General features: G+C 32.8%; 4 protein-coding genes, 1 long non-coding RNA gene and 1 other non-coding gene across 15 annotated transcripts in view; 3 read left to right on the forward strand and 3 right to left on the reverse strand.

Annotated features, from left to right (window-relative positions):
* The window catches only part of LOC656229 (maternal protein pumilio), a 41,841-nt gene extending 23,360 nt beyond the window's left edge, over positions 1 to 18,481 (reverse strand). For 3 of the 7 annotated variants that reach the window (XM_015979750.2, XM_015979752.2, XM_015979749.2), the window contains exons 1-5: positions 17,829 to 18,030; positions 17,478 to 17,668; positions 16,490 to 16,723; positions 6,720 to 6,834; positions 1,652 to 1,946 (exon numbers count right to left, since the gene is read on the reverse strand). In XM_015979750.2, coding sequence (XP_015835236.1) covers positions 1,652 to 1,946; positions 6,720 to 6,834; positions 16,490 to 16,723; positions 17,478 to 17,668; positions 17,829 to 17,847 — 854 coding nt within the window. In that variant the 5' untranslated portion in view covers positions 17,848 to 18,030. Of the gene's footprint in view, positions 1 to 1,651; positions 1,947 to 6,719; positions 6,835 to 13,172; positions 13,247 to 16,489; positions 16,724 to 17,477; positions 17,669 to 17,828; positions 18,031 to 18,167 lie in introns of those variants that run through there. The other 4 variants (XM_015979751.2, XM_015979748.2, XM_008202166.2 and 1 more) reach the window with 3 other exon arrangements.
* Positions 13,230 to 27,248, reverse strand: part of LOC662442 (inter-alpha-trypsin inhibitor heavy chain H4) — a 47,983-nt gene continuing 33,964 nt past the window's right edge. The window contains exon 16 of the mRNA XM_064357074.1: positions 13,230 to 13,240. The gene's annotated coding sequence lies outside the window, so the exon portion shown is untranslated. The remainder of the gene's footprint in view (positions 13,241 to 27,248) is intronic.
* On the forward strand, positions 20,231 to 23,947 carry Spn85F (Serpin 85F). The gene is made up of 5 exons (XM_962693.5): positions 20,231 to 20,453; positions 21,686 to 21,868; positions 21,924 to 23,126; positions 23,282 to 23,426; positions 23,724 to 23,947. Exons 1-5 carry the CDS (start codon positions 20,301 to 20,303, stop codon positions 23,855 to 23,857), a joined length of 1,818 nt encoding a protein of 605 aa, XP_967786.3. The 5' UTR covers positions 20,231 to 20,300; the 3' UTR covers positions 23,858 to 23,947.
* On the forward strand, positions 25,119 to 25,192 carry TRNAT-AGU (transfer RNA threonine (anticodon AGU)). The gene has a single exon. It is a non-coding gene; the product is annotated as a tRNA-Thr (tRNA).
* LOC107397892 (uncharacterized) lies at positions 25,223 to 25,713 on the reverse strand. The gene is made up of 2 exons (XR_001574914.2): positions 25,453 to 25,713; positions 25,223 to 25,402 (listed from the first exon to the last, which is right to left on the reverse strand). It is a non-coding gene; the product is annotated as an uncharacterized LOC107397892 (long non-coding RNA).
* On the forward strand, positions 25,785 to 27,060 carry Mic26-27 (MICOS subunit 26/27). 4 transcript variants are annotated; one of them, XM_064357130.1, is made up of 5 exons: positions 25,785 to 25,936; positions 25,984 to 26,260; positions 26,307 to 26,552; positions 26,601 to 26,905; positions 26,977 to 27,060. In XM_064357130.1, exons 1-4 carry the CDS (start codon positions 25,922 to 25,924, stop codon positions 26,882 to 26,884), a joined length of 822 nt encoding a protein of 273 aa, XP_064213200.1. In that variant the 5' UTR covers positions 25,785 to 25,921; the 3' UTR covers positions 26,885 to 26,905; positions 26,977 to 27,060. The 4 variants fall into 4 exon arrangements, with proteins under 4 accessions (XP_064213200.1, XP_064213201.1, XP_967628.1 ...); XM_064357131.1 differs by having other exon boundaries at positions 26,709 to 26,905; XM_962535.5 differs by having other exon boundaries at positions 25,786 to 25,936; positions 26,601 to 26,728.

The raw sequence follows: 27,248 nt of genomic DNA on the forward strand, positions 1-27,248 counted from the left end.
ACGCGCAAAGATAAAATTTTAATTATTAATTTAAAAACTTCTTTCAACTTCCTTATTAAATTCCTCATTGTTTCTTGAAACAAAAGCACAAAAACTGCATATTTTGCATACAAATTGGTGCTTTTCATAAAGTTGTGTAGAGAAATGCATAATTAAAATCCCGTTTTAGTCGTTCAGATGGCGCCACATTACAGAACCTAGCGCAAACTTTTCACCAAATCGTTGCAAATCTAAGTTAGATGGCGCCACCGCCCGGTGAGCACATTGCTACTTTACAGTGTTGTAGATATAGTGGGGGGACCATCACCTTGACAACCGACGAACAAAACATGCACGTGTCATTGACTCGACCCAAGGTAGAGATCAGACCTTGAGCGAAGAATAACGAACTGTCGGCCTTCTCAGCAGATTCAAACTTTTAGCGGAAAGAAAACGAACGGACGGTTTTGCAATTCGCCCGACGTATTATTATTACGTACGCGACACACAAAATTAATTAAACGATGGCGGAAATAAATGGGCAATTCCCAAATGTCACAATTTACAATACAAGTTATTCACGTTTTAAAAAAAACTCTTATTTAGCAAATTTTTCATGTTTAGCTTGAGTTGTACAAACTAAAAACGGATAGTTAAAATGTAATCAATCAAAATTACAAAAAGTAATTAGTAAATGACAATTAAGAAAAGAAATTTTTCTTTCCACCACCGGTACATAAAATAGTATATAATCCTTAATTTTTTTAATGTAATTGCATTCTTTATAAACGGGTTTGCAACTCTGCTACTTTGAAAAGAAAGCAGAATTACGTAAATACGGCAACAATGTTTGGTGGATAATTTTTGTGAGGTTGTGACTTTGACAGCTGATTTGTCAACAGCTTTTAAGCATGTCTTCACAAACAAACGAAATATCATGTAGGGGCTTAATCTGTGGCTTTAATAGACCGCTGTTGCTGTAACTCAAAATATTAAAGGCTCCCTAAAATAAATAACTCAGGGGAAAAGAACAAAAATTAATCACATTGAGCTTTAAAAAACAGGATCTCCTGAAAGCTCTAACAAAGTTATTAATTAGAAAAAGAATATTTTCATTAAACACACTCTGATAGCAACTACAGACCCGGTAAACTGTAAAATCATCTACCGTATGTGAAATAAGTTTTAATCTGAGTTCTTTATAACTTCCGCTGATAAGAAAACACAAACCTTACATGCCTAAAACCGTTACTTCCGAGACGTATTGATTAATATTTAAAAAATGGTTAAAGTTAACAGAGAAAATTTTTAAGCGAAACCTGTACGAAGGAAGTCTCAGTATCGATTTTTTTAAACCAGTTGGCCATGAAAAACAGAACTTGAATCTGACTTCAATTAGCACAGCACTCATCAATACTCACATCGGTTATCTTTTCATCCTAAGCTTTTTTGCAGTTTATGAAGTTAATTGGTTACAGCTGTAGATATATTCACATAAGAAAAAATAAATTGACCTGACTTGACTTAAAAAAACAAAATTTTTTCGATCCTATAGTAGACGACTAATATGCAAATTTTAATAATTAATTCATAAATCAATCATTGTCACTACTACTAGTTAAACTGTCAAAAATTAGGGCACCAATGCGTTGCAAAAACCCATCAAACTCACTTGAAACCCTTTTCGTCTTCTGAAACTTGACCATTTTGAACCGCCTGTCCGTTGACTTCCTCTTTCGGACTTTGTGGCTTATCTTTATCTTTATCATCAACCAAATGCAAGGCACGCATCCTAGGTTCGAGTCCAATGTTGTCTTTGTTAGTTGGTGAACCACCTAACACATATTCCACCATTTTGACGCCGAGACCTCCGTTGTCGGACCCTCGAGGCGAAAGTATGCTGCCAGTATCGCCTCCTACGAAGCCTCCTCGTCGTCCCATGGCAAGAGACGCCGACACCGCATGTTCTGCAAAAAGTTTTAAAAAAAATTTGATTACGCAATTACCCCCAGTAAAGTATTCAATAAAACAAAAAATAAATATATTCATGGCATAACTAAAAACTTCTCAATAAATTATGTTGAACAAGGTTCTATTCTAATTCCTGCAACAAACTGAAGACGAGAAAACTACAACGAAAGCACACGCGTGAATGATTTTAAACATGGTTAGAATTAAAATTATACAATTTCATATTTGAACCAATTGCCGCAATTGTTTTCTGCGACTAAAAAGATTACATAAAAAGTACAATAGTGTTGTCAATTTGCGTAATAAAATCCATTGCCACGTAATTTAATTAAATTTTAAAAATTGTATCGCAAAGTGAATAAATAAAGTGAACACGGTGAAGTGTTGAGGCTAAAAGGAAGGATAATTATTAGGTATACCAAAAATTAAAACACAAAATAGTTCAATAATTGTTAATTTTAAAAGCACTGATACATACACAAGTAATTTAGTAGATTTATAGATTCGATGTTGTAAACTTAATTACAACTTAAAAATAACAACATCTAAAAACTCTTCCTCAACCACGAGAATCTCACACGTGTGTTTTACAACGCCACAGTTTTAGTGTTGGTAACAAAATTTTCGAGCACGGTGTGGCGACATTTAACGAACAAACATAAAAATTAATTTCATTTGGAACACACTTTGCAGACTACAAAGATTAGATTTCTTTTGGCAACTCGTTATGCGACTTACAATTTGTATTTCAAACATTTATGCGGATCTAGAACACAAAACAATATGCTTACTCTTATGTTTTAAAAAGGATAATTTGTTTTAAAAATCTACAAAACGAGTACGAATTTCAGTAAAAAACTTTGGTATTACTCACATAATGTTGACATTATGCAATATTGTGTAAAAAGCAATATTTAATGAATCACTCGTTATACACTAAAAATCCGAGCCGAAAGAGTGCAATTAATTGCCTACTGACAGAAACTTTTAATGAGCTTCGAACGAAAAATAGGGAAACGTAACAGCTTGTATGTAATAATAATGTTGCAGTGGTTTAATTCAAACCATGTCATAATATTTCTAATTCTTCTTCACAACATTCATTTGAAAAAGTCCAGAAAACAAATAATGCAGTTATGTTTTAAGGACGCTTAAGAGAAACAAGCCAATAATTTACTTAATTTGTGGTTTGCCATTATTCTTTTGTTAATCCCCAACTTTGTCGCATTGTCAACGATTTCTTAACTGACTGAAGCATCGATTAAATAAACATTAAATTTGCGATATTAAGGACAGGGTCTGGTTAAAATAAAACACTCTTTACCTAATAAACATAAATTAATATTTAAACAATAGAACGACCTAAAAAGTTTCATGTAACATACTACTCTGCATATACACTTGCGCATTTTCGATGAACTAAATATCAACATGCAACAAAGTTTGGTTCAAACTTTTGCCGCATGTTCCAAGAATGACGTTTGATGCGCTAAACAAAGCGTTCTTGTGTCTCCCTGAATGTTACTTTGATTTTTGTTAACAAAAACCTTTCGCTGCATTAGCGTGAAACTGTTGCATTTTTTGCAGAGAATAATAAATTACAGCAGGGCTGCTTTTCACGAAAACAAAAAGCTTTGTGTTCTGTGAAACATGGTGATACAACAAAAATCAACTGATGCAAATAACGAACCAATCGCAAACTCTTCAATGTTTTGTAAGGATAATTATTTTAAATTAATAATAATTCAATTAGCATAAAACGTATTTTAACATTTCAACGGGAAATTTTGTAAAATACTCCAGACTGATATTCTTTAATTTAAGTCGCCTTGAATTAACAAAAAATGGTCATCGCATTAACATATGCGTCAAGAATAACTTTCAGTGTCATATTAAGTAACGTCTGAACCCACATTCATCTTTAATTACATATTATAATAAGCATTTAATAACATTAAATATCTCCCCAGCTGAATCAACAAAATACACACGTTTCAATTTTTATTACAATTTAATCCCATTTCAGTTCATTGTAGAATTTTGCAACAACGCATTTGCATTTTTTGGAGTTTCTGGTGGGTTTTCTTGCCTCAAAATTTGTCGCTGGAATTTAGCTTAACACAGAGTTCTTTTCTTATACAGAAACTTTCAATTTGTGCTTTGTTTCACGCCAAAAAATTCAAATGGACTGTCAAAAATTTTACCATAAAATGAAAGGAGATTTACTTCTGTATTTCCGTCACGTGACCGAGAATAGCCCAATATGGTTCTCATTTGAGGTCACGTGACTTTGCTAAGTTGTTTGACACCAGCTGGTGCACTGTTTGTTATCCATGAATACGTAATTCAAAAGCAAACGAAGCAATTACGATATGTACTTTATGTTAAAATTAGCCATTAGTTATTCACTTAAAAAGTAATTTGAAAAAAAAAGTGAACACAGAAATAATTATGAATTTCCAGCACATCATTTAAACAGAGGTTATTGATTTATTGTTTAAATTAACAGAATATGAATATCCCCTATGACATCAACCAGGAACCAATAGAATGCCCCACCTTGAACTTATAAGTTTAACCTAATCTAATATAAATAATTAATAAGCATGCCAAATAATTTAAATTTTTAATTCAACTTTTAACTACCGTTTGAAATTAAAAAAAAACTGGCGGGTGAAAATAATGTGCCCTTTAAATTTTATTTTTTAAATTCATATCTCGTTTGCTCACATTTTCATTATCTATGCTAACGTAAAAACTACTGCAATATTCATTATAGAGTAGCACAATTCCATATATTTCTGCCTACATTTAAATACTCAATTATAAGTGTCCACACACTGTTCTTCTTGTCACCTTGTGCCCAGAATTGAGATGTCAGTGTAAATCAATCACTTAGTTAAAATCTCAAGAATTCCAAACAAAAACATCCAGCAATTTCATCATTTTGCAATTTGCGATAATCACATTACAACTTTGTAATAACCCATAATATAGTCACTTTGCTGTTTATCTTATTATAAAATCAAGAGACAATGGGTTAGCTCTCGCTTTGGCATCGTAAAACTTTAACCGTTTAAAATATCCTAAATGTCAAAATGTAATATAAAAATGTACATCATTTCGTCATCTTTTTACGATTTTCTTCAAGAGGAAATAAAAACGTTTAAAGAGAAACGAAGAGTTTTCACTAGAGGAAAAGCTTCAGCAGCAAATATTCAATTTACACGCGATGTTCAGTTTGCGATGGGCGTGCCGGGCGTCGGCAGCAGTCTCCATGGTCACGTCGGCGTCTGTTACCCTAGCAACTACCCTGGGCAATCCAAATTCAATCAGTCACCGTCGCAAACTATAGTAACCAACAGCTTGTGAACTAGGAAACAACGCCATTTTTGTAATCGTCGTCGATAACAACGACTACCAGGAATCAAAACAACCTTAATTTTAATAAATCTATTCGTTTCATTGATTTTTCGAACCGGATTAAAACCGATTGTTGGTTGTACGACGAGAAAAATCATTATTTCTTACGTGAACAAACGTTGTTAGGCACAAACGGAAACTAAATATGTATGCGGGGAAAAATTATGCAGTCAAATGTCAAGATCACATTGTTTAATTATTCCGACGCTTTGCTAAAATCAACAAACCACGACTTTTACTTCAATTAAATTAGCTGCGAAATGGTTACAACAATTATAAAATAAATCCATATATCAGGAAAGTCACTTAATTATTCATTTAATCTATAAATGTAATGTAAAAGTTTGCGAAATATGAAAGTTCCAAGAAACCTCGTCTTCTTTGAGCAAATTAGATGACTTTTCTCGTAATATTCTAATGTCACTTTCAAGTTTAATACCAAAAAATAATCTCACGTTACGTAAATTAAAATTTTATCAACCTTCCTAAAATTATGTATTCATTATTTTGCATTAATATTGTGCAACTAAAATGAAAAACTGCACCATCTTTCCGGCTTTCACCCAATCGCCGAGAAACCCATTTGTCAAAAATGTTTAAGATACTTCACAATATCATTATAATTTTATAATGTCACTTTAGGATGCCACTTTTTAAATCACCTAAATTTTTGTAGAACTTCATAATTACATAATTTTTAATTTTGTGTTTTTCCAAAGGCCATGCAAAGAAATCCATACTTTACTTCCTTTATAACACAACCAGTTGAAAACATAATTTTATCAAAGTTACGTCTTGCAGATTCAGCTGAAATATTTTCGCCAGAACTGCGGAAAGTTGATACATGACCAGATCACCAGTACCAAGAGAATAATAAAAAGCTGTTTATCATTATCAAGACGAAGATAAAATACGAAGGATCAAAATTCACGTCTCATGTGTAACCATTTTTTTGCCGTAAATCCTCGCAAGCCTCTGAATTCAAATATGTATAAATTGTTGTCTCACATCTAACTGAAAAAAACCTTTCACAGCACTGTAAAACACAAAATTAGGAGTGTATTTCAAGAAAGATTAAATGGTCTTTTGTTTTCGCGTACAACTTATCCGCACTGTGTGTTTATTACTCAAACAATAGATTTTAAATGGCAATATAATAATTTGAAATCGCCAAATGCATTGTAAACATGAAAACGTGATCCAATCATAACGCGCCTAATTAAATTTTTACTGGCACAAACAAATATTAAGTCATTTACCTAGTAAATAGCAAATGTCATGTAGTTTTCACAATTGGGAGAAGTCGATAATAACGACGTAAATACTTAAAATACATTAAAACCTACCTGGTGCTGCCCATGTTGAATCCCTCCAAACTTGCTCGTGATTTAAATGATTCAATGCTAAAGATTTTGCGTCTTTTGCTTCGAGACCCCATAGTTTTTTTGCTGCCGGAGCAATCTGGAACCAAATAATTCTCTCAAATTTTTGTAAAACAAGTTAACTGGAATTTTTACAACATTTAGGCACAAACTGACTCATGGCGCAATTACCTTTTTAATGTTACTAGAATAAAAATGCGATTTCTCGTGTTTACAACTAACTCGACTGTTATAAACGCCATTGGGTTAAGGACAATACGCATTACTGTGATAACTAGTTTCTAAATGCCGCCATTTTTTTTATTTATAACAATAAGGAAATTATTTCGAACACATTTCAATTTTATTCAAATACTGTTTGTTACAAGTTCTTGGCATGATCTCGCATGTAAAACCAACATTATTCCTTCTCTCTGATGGATGAATAAACATTTGAGAAATGCTTTACGCTGGTATCGCTGTTAAAATAATAAACTAGGAATTACCTGATGCAATAGTCTCTCTTTACTTAAATTTAATATCTAAAAACAGCTTATAAGTACATTATAATATCAGCAGGCAAATAAATCAAACCTAGCGAATTAATCCGAAACAAAGCGATTCATTCAATTTTTCGGAAGAAATTCTGATTGGATTTAATTTTGACGAAATATTAATAATTATCATAAATGGCTTAAAAAAGCTCTTGTGGTAGAAATAAGAAAAGCCTTGAGATGATTTACAGGCATATTTTGCGACTTTTATTATTCCTGAATTATTCCGATATGCCCCGAATTATCCCAGTTTTTCCAGTCGCTTGCAAAGTTCCAGTAACTTTCATTGTGTGGTAGCCAAGTTAGATTACTTTTTTAATTGAATTTCAAAGGTAGTTTACGATTAGTGGCAACCATATTTAAATATGTACTTTATCCTGAAATATTTAAAATAAACTCAACTCAATGAAACGCAATATGCACCTCCTTGTAGAATTACAGGCATTCCTCTGGGATTCGAAAAATTTCAACGAAACAATCAAGTTTGGAGAACAAACTAAACTGCTTGTTTTCTTGAATCACAATAAATTGCGTAAATACTCAAACGAGCAAAGTGGCTAGCTAATTTTACGATAGAAAATTTCGAATGTTTCAATTCCAAACTTCGAGATATTGAGTAAATCTATTAGGAGAAAAAAAAATGATGGAATTCCCAGTTCTAGTAAGAGGTAATCAAAATTTGAAAAACAAGATCCACGACACAGCATAAAATGGTAAAATAGATTTACTTTAAATTGCCAGTTTAGTTCTGCAATATTAAAAATTCATCATCCATTTCCACCACCTGCAATTCATCATCATCTATCACGCGGTAATACCCAGCAGTACTAAGTTTTATCCATCTGGCAATATTTTACCGCTGATTGAAATAAATTTAACTAACAGGTTAAACCCCAAACGAACTAAAAACTAGAGGGTTGTAATTAAAAAGGCAAATCATATCATCGGTAAAAAGGGTGGCGAGGTCGCGACCTGAGGGGTCTTTGGCCTAGACCTCGTCGGCCAGCCAGACTACCGGTCGATACTCGGGCACCGCACCCGTCGCACTGCACCCGCACGTTATAATCGGGCGGCGCCAAACCACCTGCACTACGACACCGTCGCCATACGTCTTAGGGGTGAAATGCAGAAGATTTCATTCAAGCCGGACCAGGAATTTCTCTCGAAATCCCGGAATAATCTTACCAGACAACTTTAATACTTTCGCAATAGTTTGATTCCAGAGTTTATGATAGTTGCCAAACTATTGGTGCAAGATAGGCGTCTACTAAACCCCCAACTAATAAATTTTCCAATCGATACACTCGTACGCGGATTATTTATCTCATTTAAATTTCAAAAGCATTTGCGCTCGAAGATTATACAATGCTAAAATGTCATCTACGTGCAACTGTTTCGTAATGTGTTGTAATTTTTCGAAATGACAAAGATTTAAGCAAAAATTTTAAACAAACCTTTTCTTTTTTGCGATGGAAATAGCAAATGTTTGCTAAAAATTTAATACAACTTACGCAAAAAATATTTTTGAAAGTAATATCTAGGTGTTCAAAATAGCCCCAGACATCTGTACCGCAACTTTGATAAAAGTTTTATGACACAGTTAAAATAAAATTAGCTCTATGAATATTTGAAATACGTTTTATTAATAAATCAATACTGAATACAAGCGTCGATTTTTCTCAAACAAGTTAATTAAAGAGAGCACAATTGTCATACTATTTACTTCACATCTCTGATTAGTCATTACTAAACTCCGGAAAAGGTATAGCTTTCTTGACCTTCTCAAAACCACAACAATTTTAAAACTTCAGTGATGCAATTGGCATATTTTCAAACTCGATCCTATACAAAATTGTAATTTAACTTCATAATTTTAGCATAAAAAACACTTCTAAAGTTAACATTACGTCGTAATTGCGTTCGCAACAGTAGCTTATGGATGCACTTAAAATAATTATTTAATGACTACGTTATAAATTATAACAAAACTCATATTTGTAATGATATGACGTCAGATTATTAATTAACTCAGTTTCTGTGAAAAGGTAATAATTAACTTGACTTTGGTTAAAAAAGAAATACTCTCTGAAGCTTGCAACACAGAAACAAACCTTATGAAGTCTAGCATTTTACTCTGCTTTCATGTTGTAATTGGTTACGTACGTTTCAAATTTACTTCATTACGATTTCATTTCTTCAATCAAAACAAGCAAGAATATCTGAACCGAAGGTAAAAAACCTTCACACAAAATGAATAATTAAACAAACACGGTCTTAAAATAACAAGCTGACCCAAATATTAGAATGAATTTTATACAATCCCTCGAAAAATCTGACAAAATTGTGGCAATTTAAAAATCAATAACGGTCAAGAGGTGACCAGGAATGATCACATTTCTCTCAACCTCAAGGGAATTAAATCCTTCTGCTTCTGACCCACATTACAATATACACCAATTCTTTTCGATAGTAGGGACTTGAAAATAAATTATTACGTAAAATACTCGATACGAAAACACTTGAAAACTTTTCCAGGTGTATTTTCCGGTAACTTTACTTAAAAAAAAAAGAAGAGAATCTCCAACTATTCAATCCTATTATTTAGGAACGAGAATACCTTATGCATAGATTATGTAATTTTTATCCTGATGCAACGCGATTGCGCGGGGGCGGGCAATAGCAGTCCAGATGGACGGAAGAATTATTGCTTGCAACACCGCATTTATAATACGAGACATACTTCTTGTTACCATTCGACTTCCGCAAAACCAAAAATCGTTTTCTGTCGGTGAAATCAGAACCAAAGTAAATCAACCAAATTGAATGTGGAAAGATTTAGGTCATAATACCACTAAAAAGTTTCAAATAGAAACATTAAGTGGCGTCTACGCGGGTAAACCGTGTAAGTTGTAACTTTTCTGTGCCAATGCTGGTGTGACCCATGCGCTTTGTATAAATAAAAACACTCACTACTCAAGTAAACATAAACTTTCGCGTCAGTCTACATCTAAAACATCTGTTTCATAAACAAAAACGTAAATACATAAATGGCGGTAAATGACTTCCGTGGCATTCAGAATCTTGTCACGAAAGTTATGTTATAGTTGTATCCAATGCACCATGCACCCGATGTCAATAACTAACAAATCCCCTCCTAATACAGTAATTCTGGTGGTGTAAAGTATTTTTATATATATTTTGACGTTATTCCAGTAACTAGCTCAATATGTTTGTGAAAAATCGAACTGACGTCGTAGCGAATCAAGTCGTGTGTAAACCGTTACTGGTGCAAGAGTTGAGCTGGCGCCAGAAAATCTATGCACGTGTAAACCCAGCCTAATTAAATTTGTTCTTTACATTTCCTATTAATTTTTCCTTTCCTAACTCCAACGATCAACTCATGCTTAATTCAAGATCAATGATGCAAAAAAGAGCACACATTTTTATTAAAACAATATTTTTTCAGCGTGTCGTAAGGGAAGCGTTTACATTTGAATACTAATTTAAATGTTCTAATTTTAATTGCCAAACAAATAATATTTGCGCTGAAAATACGCAACATTGACACAATTTCGACTAGTATAAATAATAGTCTTGATATTACAGTTCGTTTAGTTAGAAAAAAAAATACATAGAACAATGGGTTATTAATCATATTATTTTAAATTGTGATGCAACTGAACTATGCACACATTATTACGTTTTTAATAATTTGAAGTGATGTTTAGGATTGAATGAATCAAATCCCTTACTTTATACTACACAGAATAAAACCTAAAATGTTTTGTCAAAAGTGAACATACATATTATAAAAAATATTGTTTGGACCACACTGCAAAATATATAGAAACCTGCGCATTAAGTTTTTCATTTCTCGTAAAAATTTCTCATCTGCTAATACGAATATTTTGAATTCAGTTTGCATTAAAATTTTATTAAAAATAATAAGTTTTTGTTCGCATCTAACCAGATTAGTGATTACCTTCGTTTTTTGTTAATAATGATTTATCCATTTCGTTACAAAAGTGTTAAAACTCAGTTTCATCACTGCTGTCGCGAACGTACACCTCTTTTAGGGCTTTTGAATAAAATAAAATAAAAATCAAACATTTTGCTCATTATGAATTTCAAAACGACGTAGGACACCTTCAGTAATCATGGTGCGTGTTGTGAATTTTCGAGTTCCCACAAGAGACATTACTTATTTTTAGTATTGCGCGATTTTTTAAATTTCGATTGGTTCAGATATGAATCTCCAGGACAATCGTGTTAGGATTCGATTAAAGGGTAAGTCAGCAATACATTTTATTTGTAGAAATTACTTTAAATTTATAATACATACATACTTTCAACTGTTAATAAATTATTGACGCACGGTATTATAATTTTGTTTTTTTTATTGCAGTAGGTCCGTTCTATGAAGATGAGGGAACTTGCTAATGGTAGCAGAAGAAAAGCCCTAAAGTAAGTGTATTTTTTGTAATTTTTGAGTGCAGTATGTGTTTACCAAATTTATGATTTTTCGAATACGTATGAGACCTTTTATTAGACATTTTTTTTCTTGAAATCATTTTTTAACATTATGTTTACTCGCCTTGTTTAAATGTTTAAATTATAACAGAATTTCTCGTATCAGTAGATTAAAGTGGCAATTGTCAAACGTAAACACTGCGGTTTAATTTTGTCGAAAACAGAAATCAACAAATTATTATCTCTACTTAAATTTGTGAGTCAGTTTAATACGTAATTACAAAACCTTGATTAACGATCTTGCTGATCCTCCAGAATTTAATTTCCAAAACATTCAAATTATAATAATAAGCACGCTGATTTGCACATACGAGTACATTTTACTTATCTTATAGGGTAATGACACCAGCAGTAATTGACACTGCACCACTAATTGAAATCTCTGAAAGTTTTTTTTATAAATTTTTATAGACAGTACTACCTTATTTCAAAAGACAAACAACGGCAGGTTTAGATTGAAAATTAATGCGGACTAATACCTAGCATTTTTATATCAATACAGTTTAATCAAAAAACTAATGCAGACCGAAATAAATTCGAAGAATCTTAATGTGTAAATCTTTAAGGTCTTTTAATATCTACTAATCAATTACCTCTGATTCAGAAATCAAAAACACATTTAAAAAAAAGGCAAAACCAGACAAATCAACGGTCTTGTTTTAAGGTTCCTTAGAGTTGCCAATAAACAAACACTACTTTGCTTATTAAAAAAAAACATATCAACCAACACCAACCCTTCAAAAAGAACTTCTTAAAATTTGATTCAATTTTGGTCAAATCATGGTCGAGAAATACAGGAATTCTCTTAGAAGCAGTTTACAATGACCCGTTTACATACTGATGTCTTTCCAACAGAGACAAAAAAAAATCGCCCAAAAATCATCTTTCAGACGTGACATCCAAAACGAAGGTCCATCGTAAAACGTGCAAGGAAAGACCCTGGGCAAACATAAACAATAGTGAGGCCATCGAACTGGCAACATGGCTCTCCCCACATAAGTTTCCTAGTCGTATCCACAAAAGTCCTAAAGCGGCACCAAGCCAACCACCAGTCAACACAACACTCTGTAGACGATTCCGCTCCATACATCACGATACCATCAACTATTCACCCCTACCCACCTTGAAAATGGCTACCTGATCACAAACACTTCTCTCAAAACCTGTTGCTTCCAATAAATAAATTCATATCTGAACTAGGTACATGCCAATCAAATGGCCAATTATCAAAAGAACGAAACAAATCGAATATCGACAGCCCTAACAAACGACACACACACCCCCTCGCTGCCAATACAAAAAAAGTAAACAAGTGAGCGCAAGACGCACGCAATTAGGAGCAAACTTTAATTACCATGTCGGGTCCCATATCTTTCATATCCGTATTAGATGGCACATAACGACATAACTATTGTTTGTTACACAGCAAAACACGTTCACTGATTCACTAATAACACGGCGTCCGGCGTCCCATACCTCCGAATTCATAACACAAGGTGCGGCATTCGGAATTAAACTGAGCTAACAAAGAAGCAGCACCGTCGACACGCTTGCGCTGTACTGCAGCCAAGTACCTAGACCCCCAAGTTATACATTACCATTATACATACCCGTCGTGCAAGTCCGCACCGACTATACATACCCACATAAGAACCAAATCTCGATATGTAAATAAGTTTAAAACAAACAAAAATTACATCTGATCTTTAAATAGCTTCATGTAGAAGGTTTTCATGTGAGACTTGTTCGATGCGGTTTGTTGTAAAAACCCTAGACTGCATCACGAAAAAGAGCAAAAGAGTTCAGTGGAACGCCAGATATGGAGATAATGGATAGTATTATATAGATTAGAATGAATTGTCAAGTAATTAGTTATTACTTACGAGACCCGCATAACATGCTAAATGTAAAACTGTTAATGACATAATTAAACTAATAAAGCAAGTCGAAAAGCCCCGAAATAATACATTGAAAGTTATTTCTGACGGGCAAAGTCAGAAAAAGTCTAAAGTTCAAAAACACCGATTTTTTGTAATAGTACAATAGTTTATTTCTTGACGATAACATAAAAACTTTTCAGCACTTATATGGACTATTACATATAAAATTAATCAAATGATCAGTAATTACCTTTTTTCAACTTTTAAGCAGATTTTGGAAAAAACACAAGACATTTGTATTTGCATACAAGAAAAGTATCCTTTTTTTCTAAAATCATCCGTAAAGTGGTTCTTTTCTTTTCAGTATATACTTGTATATCATTGCTGAAATCGCCAAAAAGTCATATCTAAAGTGATTGAACTGGTGCAGTCTCGTGTGTAGTGTTGGTTGCATATTTCAAAAACTTATTAAAAAAATAAAAATTCACATTTCTTAATTAATACGTAATATACACCTCAGCCCTAAAACATAATTTTTGACATTCATATGGTGAAAAACTCCACATTCTTACTAAAAAAAAATTCAACCTTAGTACCTTTTAAACCATAGATAGACTTTCGACACAAAAAAATCAATTCTACACAATGTTCTAAATTTTTTAGTTTTAAATTCCCTTCCTTTTCGCTCCCATCTCTGGAAATATTCTAATTTACGATAAAGACAAAATGACTTCTAAAATTTCATTTATACACGGAATACACATCTTCCTAAATATTTTGAATTTTAAAGACTTCACCAAAAATCGATTTTCTCGCATAACATTATTTTAAATGTAAAAAACGAAACAATTTCTAGGATATTTACTTCTCTACTACGAGACATTTTCATCAAATAAATGTCATATTTTAAATGTTATTCAACTTCAGATATTCACGCGAATATAATTAGCACCTTTCATGAAACATTAAACACTTATTTGCCTTTTTAGTAATACTACTTGTAAACAATAATTAAAAATGTTTTTGACGTATTTTATAACAAAAGTACTAAAAAACAATGACTAGGTGGAAATATGAGTCATTTCCCAAAGAAATTTTCACGATTCTGTACGATTTATTAAATATGCTATGTTATTCCTCTTAAAAACCGTATAAAAGTGATATTCTACAAACTACATGTTAAATTCAGAATAAAATATGGCCACATAACTGTTTTATATTCACTCTATTGTCGCTTTATCCGTTGCTAATTTATAAAAAGATGTATTGCAGGTACATAACAAAGTAGTAACCTACATCATTTCATAAAATGTGTAAATAGTTATACTTAATTAAATATTTTTTAATTTTTAGTGAACATTTATTTTTAGATAAAAAAAGTGTGGATAAACTTCATAGTAATTAATTCTTTTTCCCACAACTGGTACATATTTACGAATGCGCATTGTGAAATATGAATATGGTTGCAAATAAATCTGAAAATTATTCAAATATGTGACCTGCGAAAATTTTACTCGGTTTTGCTAACGAAACTAAATATTTCTCAAATAAATTAAGGGTCGGTTTATAGAACATATAATTACAACAGGATTTTAATTCGCAATTAATTTGACCTTGCAAAATAAATGCCAACTTAATTGGAATTAGTTTAATCCTAAATTTCTGTAAATCGATCCAAAGTATTGTATTACTAGAACAGCAAAAAAAAATTTTTTTGAAACAGCCCTTCCTAAAATAATAAAAGCTATAAATTATTATTAGTACACACATATTCAGTAAATAATAATGACTTCCACTTCCACTTAAATCATACCCAGTTAGCAAATTAATAAATTTTGTATAAGACTCATTGACAGCGACACAAAAAAATATTTTTCATTGAAAACACTTTCGTTACAGGTACAGAGTACACAGTTCCATATTGTAATGACTCTGAAATAAATTCACAGAAAATTCTCCTCGAGAAAATCACAATAAAAAATCACATTTATCACAGCTCATTACATTAAGGCATAGCAGTTATTTGGCAAGAATTAAACGGGCCAGTGAGTCAAGGCGCAAGGTTACAACACAATTAAATTAATTTCATTCAAACTCAATATGCATATAAAGCACATAAATATTTCAAGACGATGATGAGTTGATTAATGTTTTCTTATCAACGGTTTCGTCATAAATATGCCACGCACAAATTATGTACTCTTCACTTTTTATCAACGATTTGAAAATTTTTAGTTAAACTATAAATACTGTTGAGACAGGTCAGTGTTGCCAATCTGTAAACCGATGCGTCTTCTGACGCTTGCTTATCACACAAAAGATAAACAAAAATTGTTCAATGTCAAACTTACTCGATATGTGCAGACGACCTAGTCTGGTTGACTTTAACAGATAAAGTCGATTACCCTCACATCTGCCTGCTCTCATCTGCTCAATTTTGTAGCCACTTATATTTTTTAACCCTCACGACTTCTTCGTACACAGAATAGCGTCTATTATTTCCATCTGATAATAATAAGCTTTCAACACAGTTTCTGTCCCTTATTTTAAATTCATATTACACCTTGAGATAATCAATACGAATTATAATATTATAATATTCTTGTCTAAGAACTATAGACTATCGACTAATTTCTGCCATTTTATATGTAAAAGAATATATGGTAGAGACAAGTTGTTATAATATAGAAAATGCTGTGCTGCGAAACCATAAATTCGGCAAACTAGTTGCAATAACTAACTCGGATTACAGAAATTATACTGTACTTTTTTTTACAAAAAAATTACTTACCGGTCCTTGCCGCATTTGCATTTGTGGCGTAAGAGGTTGTTGCAAATACTGCGGATGCATGTGCATCCCTCCTGGAATCTGATTGGACATATAGACCAAGTGTTCAGAAGGAATTGACTTATTTTGCCCTAAATCATAAAGGCCGGGCATCGTTGAACTTGCTCCAATGTATGACATACTGTTGGGAGGAGTTCCAACTTTGCTATTGACTGGGTATTTCCACTTGTCATGATTCTACAAAAAATAACTTAGATTAATAATCTAAAAATATATTAATCCAAAACTGCTAGACACACTGGTGCAATTCTGATGTTAAAATTGATTTAAAAATCCTTTATGTAAATAATAATTTAAATCAATAAATAAACCCATATAAGTACAACAAAAATTAATTAACGCTTTAACCCACATTTAAAATTGGAAACTAGTATAGGCTGCTCACAAATGTTTGCTCATTAAGTCAACTCAACTATTTTGTCAATTCTTTTGCCTTTTATTGTGGGTTTTTAAGATTTTTAAGTTTTTTTAAGATTTATTACAGCATTCGCAAAGTAAATTAAACGACATATCACAATTAAATTTCATAGGTGGCTTGTAGAAGCAACATTTCAGAACACGGTATAATAATTTAGGATATGACAAATGCCAATTTTCAAAAGTCCTCGAAAGTAAAAAACAAGAGAAAACTGTGAAACAAAACAAAGTTGTATTGATTACCTGCTTGACGTCATTCAATTATGACAGGTGTTTTCACTGACTGTCTGTCTTTAATCTTTTTTCATAAATTGTTAATTACAATACATGTAAACAACCAAAATGATGCAAATTATTTTGTTACAAAACAAGCGCACTATACATTTTTTGTTTTATGTGCCAATGAATAAATGCACACGCATGTACCAAGCTGGTGCTTTTTTGTTATGCAAATAGAGCACGCCTTAATGACTGTAAAACGCGGTACTTTTTCCAAAAGGTATGAGATACTAACATCGATAATACTGTCGTCTCCAAGAGCCCAACGCAGCTGCTTTGGTCCGAAAGATGGAAATTCTGGGTCTGGTTGTCTTTGGAAAACATAACCAACTGCAGCATCATCTTGAGTGCGCTGAGGCCCTCTGTCCATTTCAGCTTTTACAATTGCATCTCCTTCACCGCTTCCCAACCACTTCATTGGTGTCACTACAACATGATAAGACTAGTAAAACCCCCGTTTTGTTGTCGCCTTTAATTAAAAACACTAATTAAAGGTTTATCAACTGATAAGTAGGGTGGAGGCACAACGTGAAAGATACTAATTTGAATATTGATTAAGGTGTAAAGGCTGAATCATAATATTTACTTGGGATTATGTAGACCATAATAAATTTATCTGTGCTGAATTATTTAGAAACACTGCGTCGTTTAGCTGTCAAAGCCACTTGCATGTTGGACCTATTCGGGCGAAATTCTGTGGGAATTGTTAAATAACGTCTGTAGGAGTCGTTAATTAACTTCATTTTAGGCAAGTCATTTTTATTAGGGTTCGATGGGAGTGGAAGTTATGACAGTTGTTTACCAAATGACATTTCAGATTCCCCGGTAACAAACAAATGGCGTTGACATCAACAAACACAAAGAAAATCAATTGAAACTACGCGAAAATTAAATAAAACACTAGGAATTCCGCTAATGAGGGTACCTGTTGTTAATTGATGAATGCCGTGTGCTTCAACAAAGTGTATTTTCTGAAATTTTTAATGTTCTACGAGTCGGCGTCGGCTTTGTTAAAGATTTTCTTAGGAGACACAAACACTATTTTCGATTGAGATTTATACACTATAATCGGATTCACAACACAAAATATTACCACTAACTATACAAGAAACTATTTACAATTTACAAAATGTACAAGATTCGCGGATTACGCCATTTATACAGCTTGATTTTTGCAGATTTAAAAATGACAGCAAATTCTGAATAAATCGCTCGCCATTTTATTCGTCGCCCGCGCACCTCAAAACGGCTGTTTTCCGCGCGCGCGCAATTTGAATCTCATACAAAAATAAACCAGTGAAGCTGGATAGGCCACCAAGTATTTACAATTCATATTTCAAAAACAGTCACGAAAAATTATTAAAAAAGTACAAAAAATAACTCTTCCACGTCCATCAATTTAATACATCTGGCTAATGATTAATTAAATCGTCTTATTGCTTAATGTAATTGACCATGCACTGTCACTCAACGTCTTCAGATCGACGTTCATGTCGCCAATTCAGTCATTAACCCGCTATGACCTTGCTGCTAATTGTTTAATTTTACAACCAGTTGTTTTATGATGTCGACAAGCGGAAAGAGATTTCTTGAGACGTTCTGCTCGAAATACAAAACTAGTCACACCTTCTTGAAACTCCTTTACATGTGCAAATGTAATTTTTTATTTGTTTACAATGACTCAAAGGAAATGTTGATTCAGCAAAGAGCAAAGATAACATCACAAAAAAAACACCTTAACTAGATTTTTTGATGGTACTCTTGTTTCATAAAGCTGGTAAACATTATGCAAAGTCCCAACATTTTTTTAAAAAACAATTTGTAAATAAAAAAGCGCTATAATTGCAGCACCGGAGTTAGTGTAAGGTTGGTTGCCTATTGCACACATTTTTTTTGTTTTATTTTTTTAACAATATTTAAATAATTAGTATTACCTGTGGTATTATAAAAAGCGTAATAACACTAATAACTATATTTATTGTTAAATGCTCAATTTCAATAACCAAAAATAAAAAACAAGGTTTTTTTTTAAAGATACAGATAGGCAAAAGTATAGAACCAAGCGTTTTGTAATTATTTAAAGTTGCGATCTCCACACACTAAAAAAAAATTTTCAATTTTGACCGAAGTGGTCAATTAAATTATTTGAAATTTATTTTACAGCGTAATAATCTTTTACTCAAAAATCCTCGTAGTAGAAAGCCATTTAAAAAGATATAAATTTATTTAAATAACTCGAAAACTAAAAAAAAATTCGAAAAAATATTCCCAAAAAGTGATCACATTTTTAAAGTACTTGATGATGTTTTCTCGTAAGGTACACAGACACAAAACTCTTGGCGCTTGGTTCTATAGTTCTAGCTGTGTATATTTTTTAAATTTATTTTTATATTCGGTATCCAAATGAATACTGCTTAATTCAAAAAATCTTTAAAATATTAATACAAAACCATAGATAAAACATTATCCATGTGTTTAACTGTTTATTTCATACAATATGTCCCTATATTTTTCTTGAATTTTAATTGTTAGAATATGAATTTTGTCCACCACTGGCATCATTAGAAACAAATCGAAAATTATGTCAGTGGCATTTGTTTGAAGTCAATGCCATTTTCAATTATAGCACTATGGATGTGCATAAAAATAAATTGATTATTAAGTATCCCATCCAAGGTTTTCATAATTCACTGCCTAACAAATTACATTTACAATTAATCTGTTTTCCCAAAATATTCAAACTCCTCGAAGTCGTAGACACAAACTGGATCAGCCCATCATCAGCATCACCTTATTAAACCACAACACATAATAAACAAAATTAAAGTCGGCTATTATGCCCATGTTTCAGGAGATACCCAATTAAAATTTCACAATCTCCTGTGCTCATACCTGTAATTTTTTAAATTACCTCTGCGCCACCGTAGCATCTCTCCAAAATAACACCTGAAATCCAGCAAGTTGTTAACTATCGTCTCTCCCAGCAATTTTGTTGTTTATATTGCAGTTGATTCTGAATCGCGCTAGCGATAGGAACTGCCTGAAAGCGGGAAATAATATGATCCCGCAAGTGCGTTATTTCTATTTATTATTGTTTATAATTAAGTGTCATGGATATCAAACTTCGTGGAATTCGGATCGGAGACTTCAGAGAATTCCACAAGATGTGATGGTCGATGTGGTCAACAACTTGGCGTTGAAATTACTAGCGGCAAGTAAAAAGCACTTCATACAAACCATTTAATTCTTAATAAATATTGAAACAAAAAAAAACTGATGACAGTTTCTTCATATTTATTTATTATTAAATTGAATTACTGACAGGTATTGCCAGTATTTTTTATTATTAACGAAATTCTTTTATGATTTTAATAGATGTAATAAATTAAATTCATTCTTCAATATTGTTACATTGTTGTTGCGCTATTCATGCCAATAATAGTGTGACAAAAAGGTTCAAACTTTTGTGTTAAGCTATTGATTGCTTACATGCGGATTATTGGTGCAATTTGGCGCCGATTATTTGTGCAAAAATGACTTAACATTTTAAAACAACTAAGTTAACATAATTATGTTTTCTTAATAGTCTTGTTCTCTTGCCGGAAACAACTACACGGTAGACTACTACTACCTCATTTAAATTGAATTACGTATGAAAAATTTGATATTTATTTAACCAGTTTAATAAAAAAATTAAACTCAGTTTCTTCTTTAGAAATAATACAATTAGCAATATTGTTATCACTTTACACCATCACTGAGGATGTTAAAAAACTCTTCTTGCAAAACGCGAAGAGCAACGTCTTCATGTCATAATATTTCTGCTTGCCTTTCCTGTATTTGATAACACGGTTTAGTAAATCAATTTTAAGTCAGTGTTGTTGCAAAAATTGTTATTACACCTATTTATATCCACTCCTAATAAACGGATATGCTAATCACTCGAAATTGACAGATAAATTGGCCTAGCGCTGAACAAACCTAATGATACAATTTTCAAACCTAATTAACAATTTCTGGGATTTTTGCCAACCAAATAAACCCATTTCAAGTTTATTGTATTTATTAAATAACCAGCTTTAAAACACGAATTAGCATCATTAAGCTCTTCCTTTCCCGTCGTCTGTCGTCACAATAAATAAAATAATCTCGTCAGACAAGTATTTTCGGAATTTGATAATCAGATAATGACACACACATAAAAAGTAACAACACGAAATCAGAAGTCGACAGTTACGTTTCGTTTTTTCAAGTTAAAAACTGCCATTGACCTTTAAATTATACTTACTGTTTATTTAATACCTTCAACTATTTACAGTAGCAATCATCTTATTTAAATAAGTAATAATTTGCGTGAGTCAGTAAATTGGATTTGCCAATTAAAAAAAGATCTTTGATCTTTCCAGTATTTAGAGCCACTCCGATATCGATCTGTTTTTCCAGATCCACAATGAAGGCAACGATAACAACATTGCAATTTCACCATATGGTGCTGTAAGTGTTTTAGTAGCCCTCAAAGAAGGGCTTCGGGGGAATGCGGCTTACGAGATACAACAAGCAGCGAATATTCCCTCTGACCTTTCTGTTATTCGGATCGGATTACGAGATATTCACAGACATCTCAGAGTAATAAAATGTGATCCCAAAATCATTACATTCATTAATAATTCCGGATTTTTAGAGTTACTTTATTCCGGAGGAAGGCTTCCTCTCTGGACTCACTCTAAGTCACGACAACGTAACTCTAAATCGCGAATATGAAGATATTTTAAAATTTTACGGCTTTGATATTAACAGTTTTAACAATGCGGTTTTTGGTGATTTATTCACCACTACTGTCGCTACAACGACAACTGAGGAAGTTACCACAAGTACAACAAACATGCCAACAACCACAACTGAAAACATGGTTCCTAAAGAGGAAATAACGACTCAGAATGATAGATTGACCAGATCAGAAGTAACTACAACGCCAACACCAAGTACAACAGAGATGGTAATGACCACAACTGTTGTACCAACAACTGAGAATGTTGTAACTACGACAAAATCACCCCCGACTACCACAACAGTTCTAACGACTCAAGTTTTTACATCAAATGTTGTCACAACAACGCAACAAGTAACAACAACCCCTGAAACAACTACGACTACAGAAATTAAATTAAATGATGAAACACCGGAAGTTACAACGACGGTAAAACCAACGTCTATTGAAACAACTACAACTAACGAATTTAAATTAAACGATGAAACACCCAAAATTACAACAACGGTAAAACCAACATCTACTGAAGCTATCACAACTACTGAATTTAAACTAAACGATGAAACAGAAGAAGTGATTAATGATAATGTTACCACAGAAGCTGAACTAACTGATACAAGTGCTACTGAAAATGATAGTTCAACCAATGAAATTCAGGACGAAACGACCGAATATTTAGCTGAAAACGAAACTAACGACACTTTGCACCGAAACACAAGGTCTGTTGTGGATTACATCATAGCGAGATATTATGACGACCATACTATTACACAAAGACCTCCGCCGTACAATTCAGAAAATGATTTGTACTTTTTAATTAACGGGATGTACAAAGAAAGCAATATTAATTACATGACCTACGATACGGTTTTACCGTTTCATTATATCCCACATTTGAATACTTTAGCACTTCGATTTCCTTTAGACAGTGCGAGATATTATCTGCTGTTGCTTCTTCCGGAAAATCCACAAAACATTAACAAGCTGATCTGTGATTTAAGACTGAATGGTAACTTAAAATATATAATAAATAACTTAAGATATACTCATGTGAAAGCGATTATTCCGAGCTTCATGTTGAAAGGATACGTTGTTTTGACACCGACGTTACAAAAGGTGAGGTTTCATTTAATTCAGTGGTGAAAAATTTGGTTCATTTTTGCGTGGCTAAAATTTTGCACCGACCTTCAGAGCCAAGGTTCAGATCGGCGAGATTAGCAATTTTTGCATTAATTATTTTTATGATTAATCACAATTAAATTTTTTTTTAGATGGGTATTCGGCAGGTGTTCGAGCCAAGACAGGCCGATTTTTCCCAGATGACCCCCGACCGGAACATTTATGTAACAAACATCGAACAAGCCATAACTGTGAACATTCGAAATTACGTCGATCCAATTACGATGAATAATAATCGTAAGTACAAGAGAAAATTATTATCATTATTGTTGATCTCAGAATTGCTCTCTCTGCGAAATTGTTTCACGCAATCAGGCTTAGACAAAAAAAGGTATTCAAATGATGTAACAAAACGTTTAAATAGATGAAATGTCGCGGTGCATTCACACAATAATTGTTTGATAATTACAGATATTGTTTAGTTTAAACACTAACTAAGCTTGTCGAATTACAAAATGTCACGTTGGGAAATTATGAGGGACATTTCGTGTGATGTTTTTGGCCTGGTTATTAGGAGCTGCTATTTGGTTTCAGGTTATCTGCAACGAAATAATCCGGTGCTCTTTCGAGCCGATCATCCGTTTCTTTACTTTGTCATGGATTCAGAAATCGACGTTACACTGATGATGGGCAAAATTGTAAATCCACTTAACTCTAGGATTAGGTAACACAAGTGGCTTGTAGTTGAGAAGTTTATTTAAAAATAGCTTAATAATGAATAGTAGTTGTAACCTAATTTAATAAATTAATAATAAACATTTTATTGATTTTCTTTTTTAAACAAAATTTACCGACTCAATAAAAACACTTTAATTTTTTTTTCTAAGTCCACTTAAAACTCTTAATTTCCTCCACTCGCAATCAGCTTGAATCGGCTGTAACCGATTTTCGTAATGGCAAAGACCCGCTATAGCGGAGTTGTACTGTATTAAAAACACTGACGATGTCTTCAGGATCTTCAGGATGTCCCAGCGAGTAAATAAAGTCCATTATTCCTTTAAATGTCAGAAAAGTAATAATTTTTACACTAACCCCATGCCTCGCCTAAAATTATTTTCAAATAAACAAGTTACAATACAAACTTAATTTTTTTAATGTAACACTATATTTTTGCATTTTTGAATATAGCTCTAAAAACTAATAATTTTGACCTATTTATTGGTCGATTTTGCTTAGTTTTTGAAATATTTTGTTTCTTTTTTAACAAAAACACGCTTCTTTTAAAAATGTATTACTGAAAAACTAAATTTCTTAGAAAAGTGAGACTTTCACAACTTAAAAGAAAAATGTTCAAATTATATAAAGATATTTTTTTAGCTCACTGCAATTAAAAAATAAGTTAAAATTTTTTTAAATAATAAATAACTTTTTAATTATTTATTTATCTATCTAAAAACAGTTAAATGTCTCTTGATGTATACTCAAAAGACATATAAAAAAATCATTAAAAATTATTAACTGTTATTTCAGTAGTCTAAAAGTAAATTTTTCAGTTAATTATTACTTTAATGTTACTCTTAGGTTATTATTCGTTATTTTTTAAATAAATTAATTAAAATTTTAATAGTATTTATGACAAATTTTTAAATCCTCGTATAAACTCCAACAAATAATGCGTGTTAGAGTTATTAACTGTAGGCACTTGAAACGTTATGTTTTTAGATAGACAATTTAATAATTTTTGAAAAGCAAAAACAAAAAATAGAGTGTTTCATTTAAAGTTATTTTAACTTTTAGCAAATTTCATAATTTTTATATTTCCCCATAATTGCACTGCTTTAATTAATTGCTACCAATTTAAGGCTGAATATTTATCATTAAAGTGATGAATGTATTAGTAATATTACAATTTTAATTGCAAATTTTTAATTAATGTTGATAAGACAATGAGCGATGCGTGAAACTCATTGAATATGATTTGAAACACAAGGCGCCGTGGCTTAGTTGGTTAAAGCGCCTGTCTAGTAAACAGGAGATCGCGAGTTCGAATCTCGCCGGGGCCTCGAAACACATTTTTTTTATTTTCGAAAAAAGACATGGGCAGTATTTAATTAGAAATAAAATATTTAAGAAATTACAGGTCAAATCTCTCGTTCTGTGGTCAGTTGAATTTATTATCACACTTTACATTTTCCTGCACGTTCACAATCGCACTGAGATGGACACAATTTGTTTGTTCTTATCTCTACCGGAATCAACATTTTTCTAAAAGTCTGTAATATTACCGAGTAAAAAACTGAGAAAAAAAGATGAGTTTGCTTACATAAACCCATGATATGCCACTGTCTAGCAGAAGTCCCGGTTCGAAATCAATGGGATCTCCGAGCTCTTCGGGGGGTTTTTCTACTCCCAAAATATTACCGATTGCTTCATAGATGTATGATACCATTTCTTGGTCGAGAATCTTTAATTTAGTTGAACATGTTTTCATGAAATTTTGACAAATGTTGACGTGACTCAAAACTCAAACTAACATGATTTCGACCAAACTTTAACTGATTCAATCAATTTAATTAATTAATAACCTAATTTAAATAAAGAAAACAATGAGTTTAAAAAATTAATTCAAAAATTTTAATAATAAAATAGTTCAATTAAAAAAAGTGCGCACGCATGCGCAGTCACAACGAAAAACATATGACAGTCACTTCAGCTGTCAAATTTATGTAACAAAACCCAAAATAAAAAAAAAGTTTTTTGTGATCTATTGTGTTCCCAAAATTACCAAAACCATGTATTCCTCTAGAGTACGTTTGCCCCAAATTTAAAACACGCAATTGAGTGTGAATTTCAGTTTCTGAAGAAAGTGTTAATACCGGCGGCAGCTTTAGTAGCTGAAGAAAAATACCAAAAAGACACCCAAAAACCAAATTTATGCCGACCAAGCGATTTACCAATCTACGTCCCGGACCCTCCCCCAGTCCCCAAAGAGGCCGAACCCACAGTTCCCGGTTACCTCGAAAACGGTTTTGCCACAGTCAGAGAACAGGTCACAAATGTTTACAAAGAAGTTAAAGCGTACCAAAGGGTCGGCATGGACTATTTCGAACAAAGCAAGGACAACGCAGATTGTAATTTAACCGATTTAAAAGCGAAATATACGAAGGGTCATTGCAGGGCTGCTCAAATATTTGAGACAGGAGGACAACACGACCCCCAAAGCTGGGGCCATAGCCATCGGCGGCCTGACCGGTTTTATTTTCGGACTGAGGGGGCGCTTCTTTAAGCGCACTTTGTACACCGCCACTGGGGCCCTGGGCATGGCGGCGGTGTGCTACCCCAAGGAGGCCTCAGAGTACTCGCAACTCGCGATTGCTGAAGCGAGGAAATATGCTGTGATTGCGTACAACTTCGCTTATGGTGGTATGTAAGAACAGTGATTTTAAAACCAACTTGAGCGTATGTTTCAAGTTAAAAAGGATGATCCACCACTGGAACTTCCGACTCTACCAAAGCTTCCTTCCAGTTTGACTGAAGCTTGGGATACAGTCACCAAATCAGCTTCGTCTCTTGTTTCAGGCGGCGAAATGGAAAAACAGGTAATTGAAACTGCTACCAGTGTAAGTGTGCGAGAAATGACTGAAGCTGATGCACAATCGATTGTTTCTGAAACGCATGAAACGACTTCACAGTCTTGTCATTGCCCCGTGGGGGCTTGTCTTGGACATCACGATGAAAATGACACTCCCTGCTAAATTGTATTAATTTAGTTAACGGTAAAATAATCGCTTCAGTTGTGTTAATTTCGTTAAAGCTGATTTTTTACACAATTGTTTGTGTGTTTCAGAGCCCCCAGAGTGCAGGGAAAGGAAAATAATATAAACCACTGTAATGACCGTGAAGCGTCTGCGATTAAATTATTACGAAAGTATTGTTTTTGCTTTAATGAGCCAATTTTATTTTAGATTGAATTTTATTGAAAAATAAACCGGCTGCTATCACAGCGAAACTTACAAATTAGGAATAAAGTAATGCATTCAAAACAATGACTGACTTCTGCTTAATACTATCATAACAATAATATCATTAAAAAAATATATCATCACAAATGCATTATCA

Source organism: Tribolium castaneum, chromosome 5 (genome assembly GCF_031307605.1).
Source record: "Tribolium castaneum strain GA2 chromosome 5, icTriCast1.1, whole genome shotgun sequence".
Taxonomy (NCBI): domain Eukaryota; kingdom Metazoa; phylum Arthropoda; class Insecta; order Coleoptera; family Tenebrionidae; genus Tribolium; species Tribolium castaneum.

Bases quoted from the DNA above. Each gene is read 5' to 3' on its own strand.
- Spn85F (XM_962693.5), top strand. From the start codon at position 20,301: ATGATCCCGCAAGTGCGTTATTTCTATTTATTATTGTTTATAATTAAG. The intron at 21,869-21,923 runs GTAATAAAATGT...CCGGATTTTTAG, and splicing joins ATATTCACAGACATCTCAGA to AGTTACTTTATTCCGGAGGA. The intron at 23,127-23,281 runs GTGAGGTTTCAT...ATTTTTTTTTAG, and splicing joins TGACACCGACGTTACAAAAG to ATGGGTATTCGGCAGGTGTT.
- Mic26-27 (XM_064357130.1), top strand. The intron at 26,261-26,306 runs GTAATTTAACCG...GGGTCATTGCAG, and splicing joins AAGCAAGGACAACGCAGATT to GGCTGCTCAAATATTTGAGA. The intron at 26,553-26,600 runs GTATGTAAGAAC...GTATGTTTCAAG, and splicing joins GTACAACTTCGCTTATGGTG to TTAAAAAGGATGATCCACCA.